Source organism: Pleurodeles waltl, chromosome 3_1 (assembly GCF_031143425.1).
Source record: "Pleurodeles waltl isolate 20211129_DDA chromosome 3_1, aPleWal1.hap1.20221129, whole genome shotgun sequence".
NCBI lineage: Eukaryota > Metazoa > Chordata > Amphibia > Caudata > Salamandridae > Pleurodeles > Pleurodeles waltl.
This window is the reverse complement of record NC_090440.1, coordinates 1,819,572,695-1,819,590,737: the sequence shown is the minus strand read 5'-3', so window position 1 is coordinate 1,819,590,737 and position 18,043 is coordinate 1,819,572,695. Positions and strand designations below refer to the sequence as shown.

The 18,043-nt window shown below is 41.1% G+C and overlaps 1 protein-coding gene across 1 annotated transcript in view; it reads right to left on the bottom strand.

Moving 5' to 3' along the window:
- The window catches only part of TMEFF2 (transmembrane protein with EGF like and two follistatin like domains 2), a 752,439-nt gene that overhangs the window by 191,306 nt on the left and 543,090 nt on the right, over window positions 1-18,043 (bottom strand). Inside the window, exon 7 of the mRNA XM_069225869.1 lies at window positions 12,731-12,790. Within this exon, the coding sequence (XP_069081970.1) occupies window positions 12,731-12,790 (60 nt within the window). The remainder of the gene's footprint in view (window positions 1-12,730; window positions 12,791-18,043) is intronic.

Genomic DNA, 18,043 nt, shown 5'->3' with positions numbered 1-18,043 from the left:
TAATGTGTTTGCTTCATCTGGATGCATCACCTACTCACTGCAGTATGGCTTCCCACAGCTCACACTCATCGTTCAGCGGCATCAGAGGAAAGCCAAACTGAGCCGCAGGGGATGAAGCAGAGGGGACTGGAAACTGAGCTCCCTCACTGAGGGCTCAACCAGCAGCTTTCTGATATTTACAGGCTGTAGTGAAGGCCTGGATTGACCCCACACTGGCACTTAACTAAATGAATCTAGCCTAATCAGAAGCTCCCTTGGGGGAGGCCAAGTGACTCATGGTGCCTGACACATCTGCCTGACCTACCCTGCGGAAATAGCAGCAACCCCTCACCCCTAGGGAAAGGGGAAAAGCTGCTGAGGTACAGCAGGCAAGGTAACATTAGAGACCTCCTCTTCACCTTTAGGCCTTGATCTTATTGAGCTCTCCTTGAATACCTAAGATCTGGCATTCTCAGCTATGAAAAGTATGGCTGCCATTCAAGAAAGGGGGCATCCAAAGAGTAAGGGGAATAGTTAACTTTCAGCCCTTCAGAACCAAATAAGAGACAGCTCCCCCAAAGAAAGGCTCTGAGAAGGAGTACGTCAGGCAGGAACTCAGAGGATTCCCAAGAAGGAGGGTGCAATAAGGAGTCCAGGGTCATGCTGAATATGACTGGGTCAGGTAAGGAGTTCAGCTTTTCCTGTGGTATCAAGTTTACCCTCTGCCCTTTTTCTGCAAAAGAAAACTCTAGCCGGCAACTAAAAGGTTTTTCTGGTTTTTAGTAGACCTGGTAAAGTTTCTGCAATCCCCAATCCTACTAAATTCTCTGTGGTGAACACTCTGGTCGAAGACGGCAATAGCTCAGGGTCTGGGCTAATCAGTTAAGTGATCTATACACATCTCAAGCTCCCTTAAATCTGGAGAATGCAGCAGTCAGCTCTGAAGTGGAAATGGTTGCAGAGGGTAACCCCCCTCAAAACATTCTCTCTTCACTAACACAGCTGGTGAAAGAGGGTGTTGAGAATTGCCCAGCTGATACTAAGATCGAATCCTTGTTATTGACTACCTTCACTGAAATACAAGAGGTCAAGACTTGTCAAAACTCTTTAGCACATACTTTGGGTGCCCGGACAGTAGAAATGTAAAGAAGAGTCAAGACTTTGGGGGGGGAGGGGGCACAGCTGGAAAGAATGACAGCTAGAATCTCAGATTTTGAAGATACCTAAAGTGCGCTTTCTAAAGAGAATTTTACTTTATAAAAGGAACTTACCTCTGTAAAACAACAATTGGAGGACCAAAAAAACTGCTTGAGGAAGTCTAACCTTAGATTTGTTGGAATACCTAAAAGGGAGGAGGGGAAGCTGATTTGGCTAGTGAGTATCTGGATGATGTGATTAGTATTCATATTTTGAGAGGTAACACAGAGGACTTAACGATAACACATGCACATTGTGTCCCGTTTCAGGAGTATCCAGATATATCTGGCCCACATACTATGTTAGTGAACTTTGGGAATTATGAGATGTGGGAAAAGGTGTTAAGTAGGCTATTAGCAATAAAGGTATTCCAATTAGAGAATGGCATGTTGTACAGGTTTTCCCTGGCATGTCGTAGGAGACCTCAAAGCGACGAAAGGAATTCCTACAATTGATATCTTTATTCCAAGCTTGTGGTGCTCAATCGATTCTACAACCGGATAGACTCAGAACTTTGTTTAAGGGAGAATTCAAGATGTTCAATAATATTCAGTCAGCACAAAAGTATTTAAACAAGTTGCAGACCAAAGAAAAATTATGGGTTATTGGTTCATTTTTGTTTAAGGGAAATATGTTTCTTCAAGGAACAATAAAGGGTAGTATCTACCTGGCTTAGAATAAAGTATAAAGAATGGAAGGGGGGGCAGTCAAGGCCAACAGGGTCCCGAATGAAATATAAGCAGTGCACCATTTGCAAGGAAGGGGTGAAGTTGTGAAAGGGCAACACAGTCATGACGAAGAGGCTGAGGGCACTGGTGTGGGGTCACAGGAGGGTTTTAATTGCTGATTGGCACAGGTTTGTGGGTGTGAAGAATTGGCGGGCCATGCTAACCCAGAAGTGGGACTGGGGCGGGTGTTACCAGGGTGAAAAATATTGTTCTTTGCAGTGATGGATTGATATAACTAAGTCAATCATGGTGCGCGGATGGGCTGCATGGCAGGGGTTTGCAGCCGTTTTTCTGACATGCATGTGTTAAGTGTTAACATAAGTGGGAATTGTAGGGTAGTTCTGTTAATGTCAAAAGCCTAAATAATCCTCAAAAGTGCAATTAAGTTTTTGAGTGGCTTCTTGAGCAGTGGGTATCTCAGGTCTTAGCGCAGGAGCGAATATTTGAAAATCTAAAATGTCTTCACTTAATTGGATGCCTTTTCAATTATATGTCACTCCTCGGCTTCGTGGTCTCAGTCAGAGGTGGCGAGGCTCTTCTAAGTAAACGGTTTGAGTGTCGGCTGGGACAGGTGGCGGTGGAGCGGTTTGGTAGATGGGTGGTAGTGGAAATCTATATTAACAGGGGGAGGTATTCTTCAGTTTATTTTTATAGTTTAACATTAGACGACCCCCAGCAATTGAATGAATTGTCTCTTCATCTAGCTAATCATTCTAAGCATATAACAGGTGGCAATGTTAAATTTGTTCAAAATTCAGAAGTTGATATATGTAGGGGAGCTACCCTTCAGCGTGAACCTAAAATGGCAAGGGCAATGCAGAGAATCAAGGAGGAGCATGTTTTGGTGGATCCCTGGTGACCTGCTTACCCAGAGACAAGATTCTATACATTTTTTCTCCTGTTATTGCTCAGCGTCGAGGATAGATTATTTTCCTACTCCAAGGATATTCTAATTGTTGCTTCCTCAATTATATCGAACCCTCTATCGGATCGCACTGTCATTAGTTTATATTATGGCTTCTCCAATAATGCAGCCTTGTCCAAATATTGGTCTTTAAATAGCGCATTGCTCACTGATAAATCATTTTTTGCACAAATGATGCAGTGGACTACCCTGTTTTTTTAGGAAAACCAATCCTCCTCCTCTTTAAGTAATATCTGGGAAGCTTTTAAAACAATGAGAAGGGACAGCATAAGTTTTCAGATTTATTCCGATAAGTTAGCTAAAATGGAATCTAAGGAGCTGTCTCCTGATCTCCATTTAGCGGAGGTAAAACTTTCCGGTGTACATTTTAAGGACAGAGAGTTGGTGAAGCGTAAGTTTCTGTTAGAGAAGCAACTTATAAATAGCAGAGATTATGGGCAAAAATTATACGAAGAAAGAGAAGTAAGTGTTAACATGTTAGCCTGAAAGGTCAGACCTCAACAAGCTAAAACCGTTGTAGAGAAAATCGGGGATCCTCAACGGGTACTTTACTGAGAGAGACCTAGTTAATTGAGGGTGTATTTCAACCGCATTTTGCAATATATATACAGCTGGCCAACCACTAGATAAGAGAGATATCTTCAGATTTTCAGATGGCATTCTCTTCCTGAAGCTGTTGAGTGAAGTGGCACAAAATCTTGCTCACCCTATACCATTATTAGAGATAGAGGCTGGGGTTAGAACTTTGTTAAGAGGGAAGGCACCAAGAGAGGACTGGTTTCCATTCAGACTGGTGTCAAATCTTGATTTCAGAAGTAAAAGACCCTCTGATGACATTATTCGATAATATATTGATGGGCGGCCCGCGCCCTCCTCTTTTCGTAAAAGCCAAATGGAAACAGGTGACCAGTTCCAGTTTGGTGTCGCTGGAATTGTAATGAAAAATCCTAACTTATGTTGAAGTCAAACTTTAAATTACAAATTTGAAAATGCCACAGAAAGTTGGCATTTTTTTGCCTGAACCACTTGGTGCCTGCAGTCTGTCCCTGGATCACACAAATCAGTGTAGTTGACAGTTGGGCTCTGTGTATTCCTCCTAGACAGTCACACACAATGGGGAGTTTAGGTGTGACTGTATGGGCCATCACCAGCTTTATGGGAGGGAGGAGCTGGACCAACCCCCATTTACACTTGAATAGGCTGTGTCCTGTTTCCACACAAAGGGCTGCATACCCTCTGTAGTTAGTCTGGAGCTAGGGTCAGAAAGGCAGGACATCTGAACACTTTAAATGTATGCCTCTACAGGGAGTGCAGAATTATTAGGCAAATGAGTATTTTGACCACATCATCCTCTTTATGCATGTTGTCTTACTCCAAGCTGTATAGGCTCGAAAGCCTACTACCAATTAAGCATATTAGGTGATGTGCATCTCTGTAATCAGAAGGGGTGTGGTCTAATGACATCAGCACCCTATATCAGGTGTGCATAATTATTAGGCAACTTCCTTTCCTTTGGCAAAATGTGTCAAAAGAAGGACTTGACAGGCTCAGAAAAGTCAAAAATAGTGAGATATCTTGCAGAGGGATGCAGCACTCTTAAAATTGCAAAGCTTCTGAAGCGTGATCATCGAACAATCAAGCGTTTCATTCAAAATAGTCAACAGGGTCGCAAGAAGCGTGTGGAAAAACCAAGGCGCAAAATAACTGCCCATGAACTGAGAAAAGTCAAGCGTGCAGCTGCCACGATGCCACTTGCCACCAGTTTGGCCATATTTCAGAGCTGCAACATCACTGGAGTGGCCAAAAGCACAAGGTGTGCAATACTCAGAGACATGGCCAAGGTAAGAAAGGCTGAAAGACGACCACCACTGAACAAGACACACAAGCTGAAACGTCAAGACTGGGCCAAGAAATATCTCAAGACTGATTTTTCTAAGGTTTTATGGACTGATGAAATGAGAGTGAGTCTTGATGGGCCAGATGGATGGGCCCGTGGCTGGATTGGTAAAGGGCAGAGAGCTCCAGTCCGACTCAGTCGCCAGCAAGGTGGAGGTGGAGTACTGGTTTGGGCTGGTATCATCAAAGATGAGCTTGTGGGGCCTTTTCGGGTTGAGGATGGAGTCAAGCTCAACTCCCAGTCCTACTGCCAGTTCCTGGAAGACACCTTCTTCAAGCAGTGGTACAGGAAGAAGTCTGCATCCTTCAAGAAAAACATGATTTTCATGCAGGACAATGCTCCATCACACGCGTCCAAGTACTCCACAGCGTGGCTGGCAAGAAAGGGTATAAAAGAAGGAAATCTAATGACATGGCCTCCTTCTTCACCTGATCTGAACCCCATTGAGAACCTGTGGTCCATCATCAAATGTGAGATTTACAAGGAGGGAAAACAGTACACCTCTCTGAACAGTGTCTGGGAGGCTGTGGTTGCTGCTGCACGCAATGTTGATGGTGAACAGATCAAAACACTGACAGAATCCATGGATGGCAGGCTTTTGAGTGTCCTTGCAAAGAAAGGTGGCTATATTGGTCACTGATTTTTTTGTTGTTTTGTTTTTGAATGTCAGAAATGTATATTTGTGAATGTTGAGATGTTATATTGGTTTCACTGGTAATAATAAGTAATTGAAATGGGTATATATTTTTTTTTGTTGAGTTGCCTAATAATTATGCACAGTAATAGTCACCTGCACACACAGATATCCCCCAACATAGCTAAAACTAAAAACAAACTAAAAACTACTTCCAAAAATATTCAGCTTTGATATTAATGAGTTTTTTGGGTTCATTGAGAACATGGTTGTTGTTCAATAATAAAATTAATCCTCAAAAATACAACTTGCCTAATAATTCTGCACTCCCTGTAGAAGCTTCTACCCACTTTAAAGGCAGCACCACTTCAGTACACTCTTGACCTGTAGATACTCTGCCAGGAAGTAGGACTGCTGGGCTGCTGAAAGGACTGGCACTCTGTTGGGCTGCTTTTCTGAAGGACTGCTGTCCTGCTGTGCTGACCTGCTGCTGTCTTCCTTGGGAGACAAGAACCGAACTTGCATTTCCTGACTCCAGAACCCAGAGTACTCCAAGGGTAGTTGACTGTCCTCCTAATCTGAAGTCTCCAAGACATAACAGACTTTCAACCACATTGTACCTGGACTTTGACATATGTGAGTCTACCCTACCAAGTGGTGCAACCTGAGTCCCGGACCCTTAGAAGTGGGCCAAAGGTGCTCTGGTAGCATCTGTGGATCCAGTGGAACCATTGTATCACATCCGCTGCATATCACAAACCCATAGAGAACAGGCACATTGCCTCTACTCCATGGATTGGACCCATCTCAAAGACTCACATCAGTGCCTAAGCTCCCTTGGAACTGCTTCAGAACTCAGAAATGTATGTTCAAAGTAGTTTATCTTAATTATTTATTATACTTAATTTTTATTAAAAATAGTTGTTTTCAAAAAGTAATATAATTGTTTACATTAAATATATTTTCCTAAATTTCCTTTCAATAATTGAAAGAAATTATTTATAAAATGTATACAAATAAGACATCTTTAGTATCACTACTGAAAACATATACTCTAAGAGTTTTATAAAAATAAGCAAACAGATTCTGAGTGACAGTCTTTGTGTACAATTACAAGAATAGTTTAATGTTAAAATGTCACTAACTTGGTAATTTTTTTTATAGTCTATAGGTTTGTATTTTATATTTTGACAACAAGAAGCTTTAATATAATATTAGTAAATTGATATTCTGACATAGAGCTTAAATTTATTTTTTGCCAGCCTGCAGAAATGTGTGCACCTTCTTAATGCGCTTAAAGTATGCAAATAGAAATGTAATAAATATAGATAACTTTCCTGATCATTTCATGTCTCGTTGCTATTTTTAAAGAATGAGGTGGTCATTATGACTTCAGCGGATGGAAAAGGCCATCCGCCGAAGTCCCGACAGGTAGGTTGCCGCCAGAGCAGCTGCCTCCTTGCCACCCCCATTACGAGTTTCCCGCTGAGTCAGCAGGTGGAAACAGAGTTTCTGCCCCCAGCCCAGTGGGAAATGGCCTAAAGCATTGTCACCGGCTCATAAAACAGCCAGCAGCAATACTGTAGTGCGTAGGGTGCACCAGCACCCATGGCGAAGTTCACCGTCTGCAAATCAGACAGGGAACTTTGCAACGGGACTGACCCGGAGGGCCCTGCACTGCCCACTGGGGCACCCTGCACTCTCTCTCCACCTGCCTTTTAATGGTGGGGTTACTGCCATGTAACCGCTGGTGGAAAGGGGGGTCGTAATCCCCAGGGCAGCACTGCTTGCAGCGCTGCCCTGGCAGATTAGGACCACCAGCACCACCAGAACCCTCCTGTGGAGGAAAACTGGAGAGATTCTATACTTAATACTACAGGTAGTGTAGTCCACATTCTTTTATGCGTACACAGAAACAAACCTTTTCTGAGGCATCTCCTTTTTTAGGTTTTGTCTGTAGACAGATTTGGCTGTCTGTGGGCAGGTCTATTCTTTCCCATGTCTATGATATACTTAGACTGAGATCAGGGTCTTACTCATGATTAGTTGGCCGTGGTGTCTACCTTGCTTGGCTGCTCTTTATTTGATTACTTTACTTAGGGACCGTTTCAGGGAAACAGAGTTCTGATTGAATGAGTTATACCCTTCCACTCTTCAATTGTGTTTTAAGCACTCAATGAAAGTGTATTTGGTTCCTTGCTCTTGCTCCCCCTTTATCTTTTTCCTCCTGTTTCTGCATTATTTTAACTCTCCTACTCCCCGATGATCCTCACGCCACTTCACAGTCCACTCCCCATTTTATATATATTTTTTATTTTATTTTGTTTGCAAGAGCCTGGCAGCTGCTAAATACTTTTTTTGCTCTTGGTGTGGCATTTTTCACTTTTTTTTACATTTTAATTAAGTGCTCTAGCATGCCCTTCAGCCATATTAGAATCGCATACTACAAATGCCCTCAATGGATCATGATAAGGGCTCTTGGAATTATGCAAGTGTGTGGCTGTGGTGTTTTTGCATAATTATGTAATTGCCGCATCTGCCATATAATCCATCATCTGCTGCATATTGTAACAAAAAAAGTATTTTGTTTCTAGTTCAAATGGTACTAAAAAAGCAGCAACACGTGCTGCAGCATATTGGAAGGCATCATTGCAAAGCTTGACTGGTCACATTTATGTTTCTTATATTAAATCAAATAGTCCAATTTGGTGTGATCCAAGGTTACCATGTTTAAAGGGAGCAAGCATATGCACTTTAGCACTGGTTAGCAGTGGCAAAGTGCGCAGAGTCTAAAAACCAGCAAAAACAGTGTCCAAAAAGTGGAGGGAGGCAGGCAAAAAGTTTGGGGTGACCACCCTAAGGCTGTCAGGTCTAACAGGGGGCAAACTGGTACTAATGAGGTGCAATCAATGTCCAGGCAGTGTTAACAAGTGTACAAATGACAAAATAGTGATGCTATCACAAAATGTGCCACATTACGCTGCATAATTTTCCTTTTCATGCAGTATTATTTACTCAAACCTGCTGCATAATTTGACACTAGACTGTTGCATAATTCCAGTGACCCTGATCATGACACATGCACATATGTGCACGTCAGAACGCACGTCACTACACACACATATGAATCGCAATCTATGTGTGTGTATCTGAAAACATCTTGGAATGAGTTTTCTTTAATGGCAAACCCACTTCAGGATTGCTTTGTATGCTTGCATGAATCTTACTGCATGTAAATGTGTGTGTGCCATTGCCCAGAATAATTGACACAGCCAATAGCTTAGCCCATTAAACCCGAAAACTATTGGCTTAGGTTTATGCTTGTTTAAGCAGTGCTGCACAAAGCCAAATAAACCTATGGCTTCTAGTATTTCACAGCATGCCTGAAACCACCAGCTTTCCGCAATCTGGCCTTTTTCCGACACACTGCTTTAAATGCAGTTCTCTCAGCTTACACTTCCCCCCTCCCCCCCCGAGCAGCCAGCTCAGTGATCGTAAAGTACAGTGCTATTGTCAGAGCAGCGAGTATGACTACCTATGTCATATCACCTTTCAAGATCTGGCACGTTACTTTAGGAATCTAGCACGTTATTTTAGGGATAGGGAGGAGAGCAGGAGTTAAGCAAATACACTGAAAAGTGTATATTTACGTTCATGGGTTGTAAGGATATTTTATCTGCATTTTCCGTATGTGTAAATTATGCTACGTTTCCCATTCAACGGAATGGGCACTGTGGTAGTACGCTGAAAATGAAACTGAGTTAATTCTACTTAGAAGTAGTCCTTGACATAAAATAACTTAAAGAGAGACAGTGATACATTTATACTTCCATTCGCCTAAATTAATGAACGCACCCTGCCTTATAAAACATTGTAAACACAACCTTGATTTATAGAAAGATTTTTTGCAAATTTCCATACAAACAGCCACACCCTCTCTTCACAATAGTTGTTCGAATTGGCTACCTTTTCCAGTGGTAATGTACATGTATTGTATGTCAGGACTGAGACACCTTAGAAGAGCTGCAATGTAAAAACTGCACCGAACATGCCAGTGCTATTAGTCTTCCCCATAATGGGCACTTGTCACAACTTAAAAATCTGCAAATCTAGTTATGTGATTTTATTTCAAAGGAACTGCAGCTCTTTGGAACAGTCATTATCAAATAACAGAGGAGCCTGGGCATGCTGTGTTGTCAGGTAGTTTATGCGTCAGGCTACTGGGGTTGCATTCCATTTTCAGAACTAAATAGCGAAGAACACTATGGTTCTGGAAGAAATTGTGCCTCTCCTACCTCCTTAACCAGCAGAAACCCGAGTAAAAATCGTATTTAAGGTTTGAAACATAATGAACGCACTTTTGTCTTCTAAACACATTATTTTAATAGGGATACCCCCTATGCGTTTACAAGGAAAATATTCTTTTACTAAGGCATATTCTTGCATTCCCCGATGCAGGGAGATGCTGTTAAAATTACCCCATGGCAGTCGGTCTCAGTTTGTGGCCATCAACTTAGCTGACTCACTACTGCCACAAAGAGTGATTCCTCTTTGACTCACAGGCAGTTTCAAGCCATATGAGTATTGCACATATGCCAATAGACCCGATTTAAGCAAACAATGGTTTGTTTTGACAGTCTCTCGCTTGAAGTTGTCGCTGCTTGAATTTTATTAATAGGAGAAATACATTTTCCCGATTACTTATACTTAAATGTCCCAATCCTCCACGGGTGTCAATAAACCAAAATGTCAGGGGCAGTGCAAATGACATCAGACGCCACTTAATTCTTACTTAGGCACACACATATATGCTTACACATACACACTGTCACTCACATCCACACACTCACCAGCAAACATGCATACAACATATATTTTACAGCATTTTTGTACTTTCCTTTGCTTCCAGATTCCAGCTAATTGTATTTCATTTTTATTATACTGATAGTGAATAATATTATTCAATGTTTGTGAAATAAAAAATGGACAGAAAGCCAGTAAAGTGGAACCCCAGCCACCGTCCATTAGTACCAGCTGCACCAGAATTCCAGGCAAGGATATGAAAAGTGTCGCAAAGGCAGTGCCAGGGATCACAAGAGGCAAGCCAGGGGTTACACCTGCAACCCCTGGCGACTCCTAAATGACGTCCATGCATTCCTCGTCTAAAATGTTGGCATGTTTGACACTGTTTCATATCTAAAGGCTGCTGAGCATAAGATGCTTCAACACCAGAACTTATACTTAGGCCCTCATTATGAGTTAAGGACTAAATTCGGACCTTTGTGTAAAACGTGTTTGCAGAGGGCTTGGAATTATGAGTTGTGTGATACTGATCACACCTTCCCAGATTTCCTCTGATAATTTGTGGCTGGTCAAACTTACCATATTTTATCAGGGGAAAAGGTCCAGAGAAAAGTCAAACATGCAGAATTTGATGTGTTAAAAACCAATTCCACATTTTTCATTTTCCTGTTGTAAACTTACAAAAGGAGGGATTTAACACATGTCGAAAGTCATTGAGCCTTCCCCTACACCGCTCCTAAAGCTTAGAATGATTTGCTGCTACATATAAGAGGCTCCTCTTCACTTCTTGAATTCAGCAAGAAACTGAAGTCCTGGCTTTTTGAGTAGTTCCAAAAGACTCTGGGGGTCATTCCGACCCCGCCGGGCGGAAACCGCCCAAACACCGCCCGCGGTCAAATGACCGCGGGGACCATTCTAACTTTCCCGCCGGCCCAGCGGGAAAGCCCCAGCAAAAATGAAGCCGGCTCCGAATGGAGCCGGCGGATTTGCTGGGGTGCGACGGGTGCAGTTGCACCCGTCGCGATTTTCAGTGTCTGCCAAGCAGACACTGAAAATCTTAATGGGGCCCTGTTAGGGGGCCCCACGACACCCGTTCCCGCCAGCCTCTTCCTGGCAGTGTAAACCGCCAGGAACAGGCTGGCAGGAAGGGGGTCGGAATCCCCATGGCGGCGCTGCAGGATTCCTTTGGCCAGGGGAAAACCGGCGGGAAACCGCCGGTTTCCCTTTTCTGACCGCGGCTTTACCGCCGCGGTCAGAATTGGCCAGGAAGCACAGCCAGCCTGTTGGCGGTGCTTCCGTGGTCGTTGGCCCTGGCAGTCAATGACCGCCAGGGTCAGAATGACCCCCTCTGTCTTTGCCCAGATTCACACCTGCTCAGCGCCAGGATACCCTCCCAAGTGATAGTGCACTGTACAAATCTGCATAACTTTGCCCTGGAGAAATGGTGTTTACCACATACGGCAAATGCCCCCCCCCCCCTCTATCAACCAACATGTAATAAGTCTTTGTAAATCTTTCACTTAGAAACTGGTACCAGTGCTGACATTTAATCCCTTTATACACTAGAGAGAATATACAGAACATTTAGCAAGAAAAGCTGCACTTGGCACCTATTTTCTAATTTTCTTAAAAGGTTGTAGTAAGGTAAATTGAACGTAACTTAATTATTTTGTGGAAACACTGTGTTTGAGTTTGCTTGCCTAAATAATTGCCATGCTCTTGTGAGCTTTATCTTCAAATTATTTTAACTACAAGTAATGCAGTGTGTTTGGTGTGCACAACTATAGCCTTGTCTCAGAGATCGTGTTGTTGACACCCACAAGGGATAAAAACGCAAAGCCTCTTGTAAGGATATGAGTACATGAGCATGTCAAAAGTAAACATTTGCTCTACTAGCATTGAAAATGCAACATCGAAATGCACTATCACCATGATAGTTTAATGATAAATAGGCCTCAGCTCTCTTTGTGATACTTGATATGTTCAGTAAACACAAGCCGTGCAACACCTGATAAATAGATACTGTGCGATGTACTGACTAATATTTGAAGCTGAATTACTAGTAGCCATCCTGTGATTGGTGGAGATAAGAAACACGCTAGAACAAGTGATTTGTCTGACCTTTTTAAAGTTTACTACCCTCGTCACAATTAAAACATGGAAAGGTGCATAATGAGTATGGCGTTTTAATGCCAGCATAAACAATTATATATAAGCGCGTGCGTATATGTGTGTGTGCGTGTGTGTTTATATATATACATATATATATGTACACGCACACACACACATGGATAGATATGAATAATACAATTATTACCCTTCCTATTGGGGATAATTTAAAACAAAATGAATGAATAACCACACACATAGATAGATATAAATAATACAATTGTTACCATTCCTATTGGGAATAATTTAAAACAAAATGAATGAATAACCATTACCTTTTGAATTTATAATGTCCCCTCACATAAACTGAAAGGGAAAATGTGCTTTTGTGCTTCATTAATGCTACTATGCCATGTTGAAATATGTACACAGTTTCTTGAAAGTTCAAAAATTCATACCTGCATAATCTGTTCTTGCATAATGCCCATCTTCAGATCTTGTAGTTGTAGTTGTATTTTCTGATAAGGAAGATTAATAGATCAGATGTTAATGGTTATTTTAAACCTGAACTTATGTGAAATAGATTAATGTTAATGTTTACTTTAAACATGAGCTGATGTAATAGATATATACTTACATGGAAATAAATGTGTACTACATTCAAGTAAAACATCAATGGTAAGTGAAGACGTAGCTCCTTACTTCAAGATCTGTGTTTTTGTGTCAAGGGCAATTCCTTATTTTCACTGCCATAGGACGTTAACTCCTGTATTTGCCTGTGCAGCATCTCCCCAATTTGCTCACTGTTGGACACAGGGTTCTCGGGTTAAGGAAAGGTCTCAACACATTGACTCATGTTTTTCTTGTATACCTTTCTCCTATTGTGGTGCCTATGACTCAATCCCCCAATTTTAACCTGTGTTTGCTTCTTTCTTTCTTTTGCATCCCTTCCTCCCTTTTATCTACTTAACATGAGTCGACAACTCAATAATCTCAAATGGAGTATACCTTATAGTTAACTCTTAAGAGCTAGGGGGAATTGCAGTACAGATAAAGATTATGAAATTGAAAAACAGATTATGATACAGGGATTTAAAGACAGGGGATACCCTAATTGGGTATTACTTGAAGCTAGTAGAAAGGTGGACTGCACGTCCAGAGATAAAATTCTGTTTTCCAATGAGAGGACATCTAAGATGAATTAAAATCCAACAACTAGATTAATTCTGACATACAACAATAATGCAAGAGCTGTTAAGAGAAGTGTGTCCAAATATTGGGACATTGTGAAGAATGACAACATTGTGGGTCCCAAGTTACGAGAGAGACCTAGCATTACGTTTCGTAAGGCTAGATTATTATGTGATGCTCTGGTACACAGTGATATCACTGTAAATGGATACTAGATTTGGATTACAAGGTTTCTTCCCATGTAGAAAGTGGAAAGCATGTAAAGCTAGTCAGATTTAAAAGGAGTATACAACCTTTGGTACACATACACGGCCAAACAATTCATAACGTGCAGTACACAGTATGTGATATATGTGTTGGAGTGTCCTTGCTCTATGAGGTATGTGGGTAGCACAACGTGTACAGTGAAGAAACAAGATCTGGAGCACATGCGTGCCATAGAACATGGTGATCAAAAGTATCCTGTAGCATGACACTTTGAGGAATATCATTTGAGCGATCGCACAAAATTGTTATTCAATGGCATTGAACAGATTCCGATTAACCCAAGGGGGGTAATCGAGTAGCACAGCTACAGAAAAGAGAGTCAGAGAATATTATAGATCTACAAACCCTGATGCCAAGTGGGCTTAATCTCGATGATGGTCTAAGTGCACATCTACATCAGTAGATAAATACAACCAGGACATTTTCTAGAATGATGTGTCAGCCAAGCAATTGCTGATTAATGAATTATTCGATTGTAGGATGCTTTCTTTATGGCAAGTCAGTTCTTTTTAAATAACTTTTTTTCTTTTGATATGTTTTTTTTATCCTTCTTATCACGTTGGGTTTGGTGTAAATTAGATAGCACAGGTTATTTTTTATTGTGGGAGATGACAGATATAATTGAGAGGTTTTTTCAAAGAAGACTGCAGATGAGATATATCTGATATAATATATTGATGGAAAATATAAGTATTGGGGTCATTATACAGTTTCTGAGATATGAGAGTGTTTATCAAACAAGCAATGATATGACTGGGGACATGCATATATTCTACCTGCAGGTTAACAGATGGTATGATATCATTTTTGTGTGATGGATTACAAATTAGTAGAGAGTAATAACATAGTTTTAGACCTACAGAGTAGGTAGTGCATATGATTCCGTCATTGAAATTCTATCGAGCCAAATATTGTGAACTGTATAATAATGTTTGTCAAAAAAGTTTTGTGTAGGCGATTGATACAAAGGAATAAGGGTGGATCATGAATCCTGATACTTTGAGCTATAGGGAAAGATAAACAAGTGATTTTCACTAAAATGGTGTTTATACAAGTGCTCATTGCAAGTATTGCCAATGGGAAATGTAATTTAGATGACTCCATCATGCATATGTTTATATTTCTTTTTTGTAAATCGAATAACATTGGATGAACAATCGATATGTAATGTTGAAGGACAGACTACGATCCCCAGTACTGTTAGTTGTATATCAGAATGAAATAAGCGATATACTAAGATGGCGCTCACAAAAATGTGAAAGATAGATCGGGATGCAAGTCTGTAGTCTCTTTATATATTAAATGTGTATTTTATGAGAAGTGCACAACAAGGTGATTGTGTGAGCAAGGCCGTTGGATCGTCCGAAACGCGTCATGAAGGAAATAAAATCTTTCCTTAAGTACCGTATCCTTGCCTGAGTGGGTGCTTTGTGTTAAATTATATATATATATATATATATATATATATATAAATAAATATATATATATATCCATCCACTGAAACTGAAAAAAACAAAGCAAACGTGTTAGGAATTTAAAAAAAAACTTAGAAAAAAAAACAACGGTTACATGGATGTTATAGTTAGATTCAAATTTTACATTAAAAAAACATACAAATTCAGCTTTTCTAGTTAGAGTTATTTCAAGAAACTATGACTCTTGCCCTAAGGTATCTATAACCCATGCTCTTGCCATGCACAGTTTTTTTGATCAATAATTTTACTCTAAATGTTACAGTGATAATAGCAATGATGTCATAGAAGAAGTCATGAGTGATGTAATATCTGGGGTAATTAGCAATGCATGGCAAGGGCACAAATTATAGTTACTTTAGGGCATAACTAGATTGCTAACATTCTATATTTATTATAAAAGTGCGGCACCAAGGTGACATCACCTTGATGCAATCAAAACTGTAATATCTAAATAATTTCCTTCAGAAATTATAAAAATGATAGGGTCTTAAAAACTGAAATTAGGGCATATTCTCTGAGTTCTCAAATATCAACAAAGCACTTTTAAATTATTGGCTGTATTTATGTTTTTTGTATCCATTTGATCACTTATTATATGTTACACTTAGGGGACAGGATGTAGCATTACAGCCAGAGCTGTAGACTTTGTAACTGGTAAACCATGTTTGAGTTTTGTCATCAGCTCGACATCCTGCGATTCTGGACAAATCACTTATACTCCCCAAGCCTAAAACCAAAACAAATGTGTCATTGTATAGTGTAACTGGTTCTCATTTAAAGCACTCCAATATTTTAAGGTCAATTTACATAAAAGTGCAAACAACGAAGGCCGTAGTTATGGCTTTGACGGTCTTTCATCAAGACCGCTGAAGCCGCCGCAGCCAGCATACCACCAGTGCTGGCGGTATGCTGGCTGCCCTATTAGGAGTCTTACACTGGGGGCCAGCGGGAGAAAACAGCATTTCCACCCGCTGGCCAAGCAGAAAAGTCACCACAACATTGACGCTGCCTTGTAATGGAGCCGGCAGCAATGTTGTGGTGCATCGGGTGCAACAGCACCTGTCGCGCATTTCACTGCCTGTAATTCAGGCAGTGAAATACGCGAAGGTGCTGTTCATGGTGGCCCCTGCACTGCCCATGCCAGGTGAGACCGCCATGCAAAGGCTGGCAGAAAGGGGACTCTTAATCCCCAGGGCAGTGCTGCTTGCAGCGCAGCCCTGGTGGATTACAATCACCGAGACCACCAGGCTGCCGCCAGGAGGCAACCTGGTGGTGCCAGCAGTCGGACCATGGCACATCTGTCACAGTCATAATAGGGTGGTCGGACCACTCTGTCTGTCGCGGTCCGACCGCCATCGCGAGTGTGGCAGTATTGAGACCACTATTCTCGTAATGAGGGCCTAAGTGTTTTTTCACATTTCAGTCAAAGAGCTATGCTTGGGCTACATTTGGTTGATATTTGTGCTACATTTGGATGCTTTTACCTCTGGTGGCCATCTTGGGAGACTTATTTGTTATGAAGCCCACTAAATTCCAGTCTGCTGTTGGTGTTGAAAGTGCATATTTCATTCTGCATGTCTCAATGTTTAATGACATAGAAGAGGAAGATGTTTGAGAACTCACTTAAAATATGTTCTAATGCTTCTTTTCTACAACACTAACCAAAATTTCTATGACAAAATGAACCCCCTCATTTTGTTTCTTTCTAAATAAAATGTTTTAATAGAGTTTAACCTGTTTGATTCAGCCAAGATGGCTTCAGGCGTGCCACACTTTTGTCATAAGTAAGACTGTTAGTGCTCTAGCTGTACTTTAGAACATTCTGGGAGGCAGCAGTAGAACACAAGGGAATCAACTGACAGGCTGCTCCTGTTGGAAGTACATGTTTTAGTGATAATGTCAGACTTCATTCTCATTTGGCTGAGAACGTGTGAATTTGCAGAAAATAGGCTCTCATTTTAGCTTCTTTAGCACCTTCCATAACCTATATGGGGAAATCATGAGAATGCAGATTTCTCTCAAACATGAATTACGAAATCCCTGCAGAAGGCTTTTTCACAGGGTAAAGTCACCTTAGAACACACCACAGTTCCTAAAATTAGCACGGCACCATCAACAAGTGATTTATATAGTAACTAAAAACTGTTATCACCCTTTATACGTTCTCCTTTCTGTGACCCTCAAAACCTGCCATTCACTACAATGCATTTCAAAGGGGTGCTGTCATATATATTGGCTCTAAGATGGCGGTCAGCACTTCCTGGTTGAAGTGCTGACAACCAATCAGATCTCACCATGAGTTCTGTGCTTAGGTTCTGCCCAGCTGCACAAATGTCTTATTCCTTTAATAACTCCAAAAGTACTGAATGGATTTACACCAAATAACAAAAAGCATGATCTGCGCACCATGATCTAACTTCCAGCCATACTTGGTGTTATTCCGTTCAGTGGTTCAGGCTGTAGTTGTGTCTAAAAATCCTATGGGAAAATGCATGGGGAAAATATGTTTTGGGCTCCCCCCTTTTCCCATCCCCTGCTTCACAGATCATCCCGAAACTTTCAAGGCAGCAGCTGAAGTGAGTGGCATACCAATTTAGAAAATTTTGTGAAGATTCATCAAACGGTGTCCACGTTATCAGCACAAAACAAAAAGCACTTTTTCTATGGAAAATAGGTCCTGACGTTAACAGGCGACCAGCAGTACATTATTTGTATATATATATATATATATATATATATATATATATATAACCTATTGGCGGTCACCACTAGGTATTTATAGTTAGGACCTAGTTTCTACATAAAAAGTGTTTTTTTACTTGCCTACATCTTTGGCGC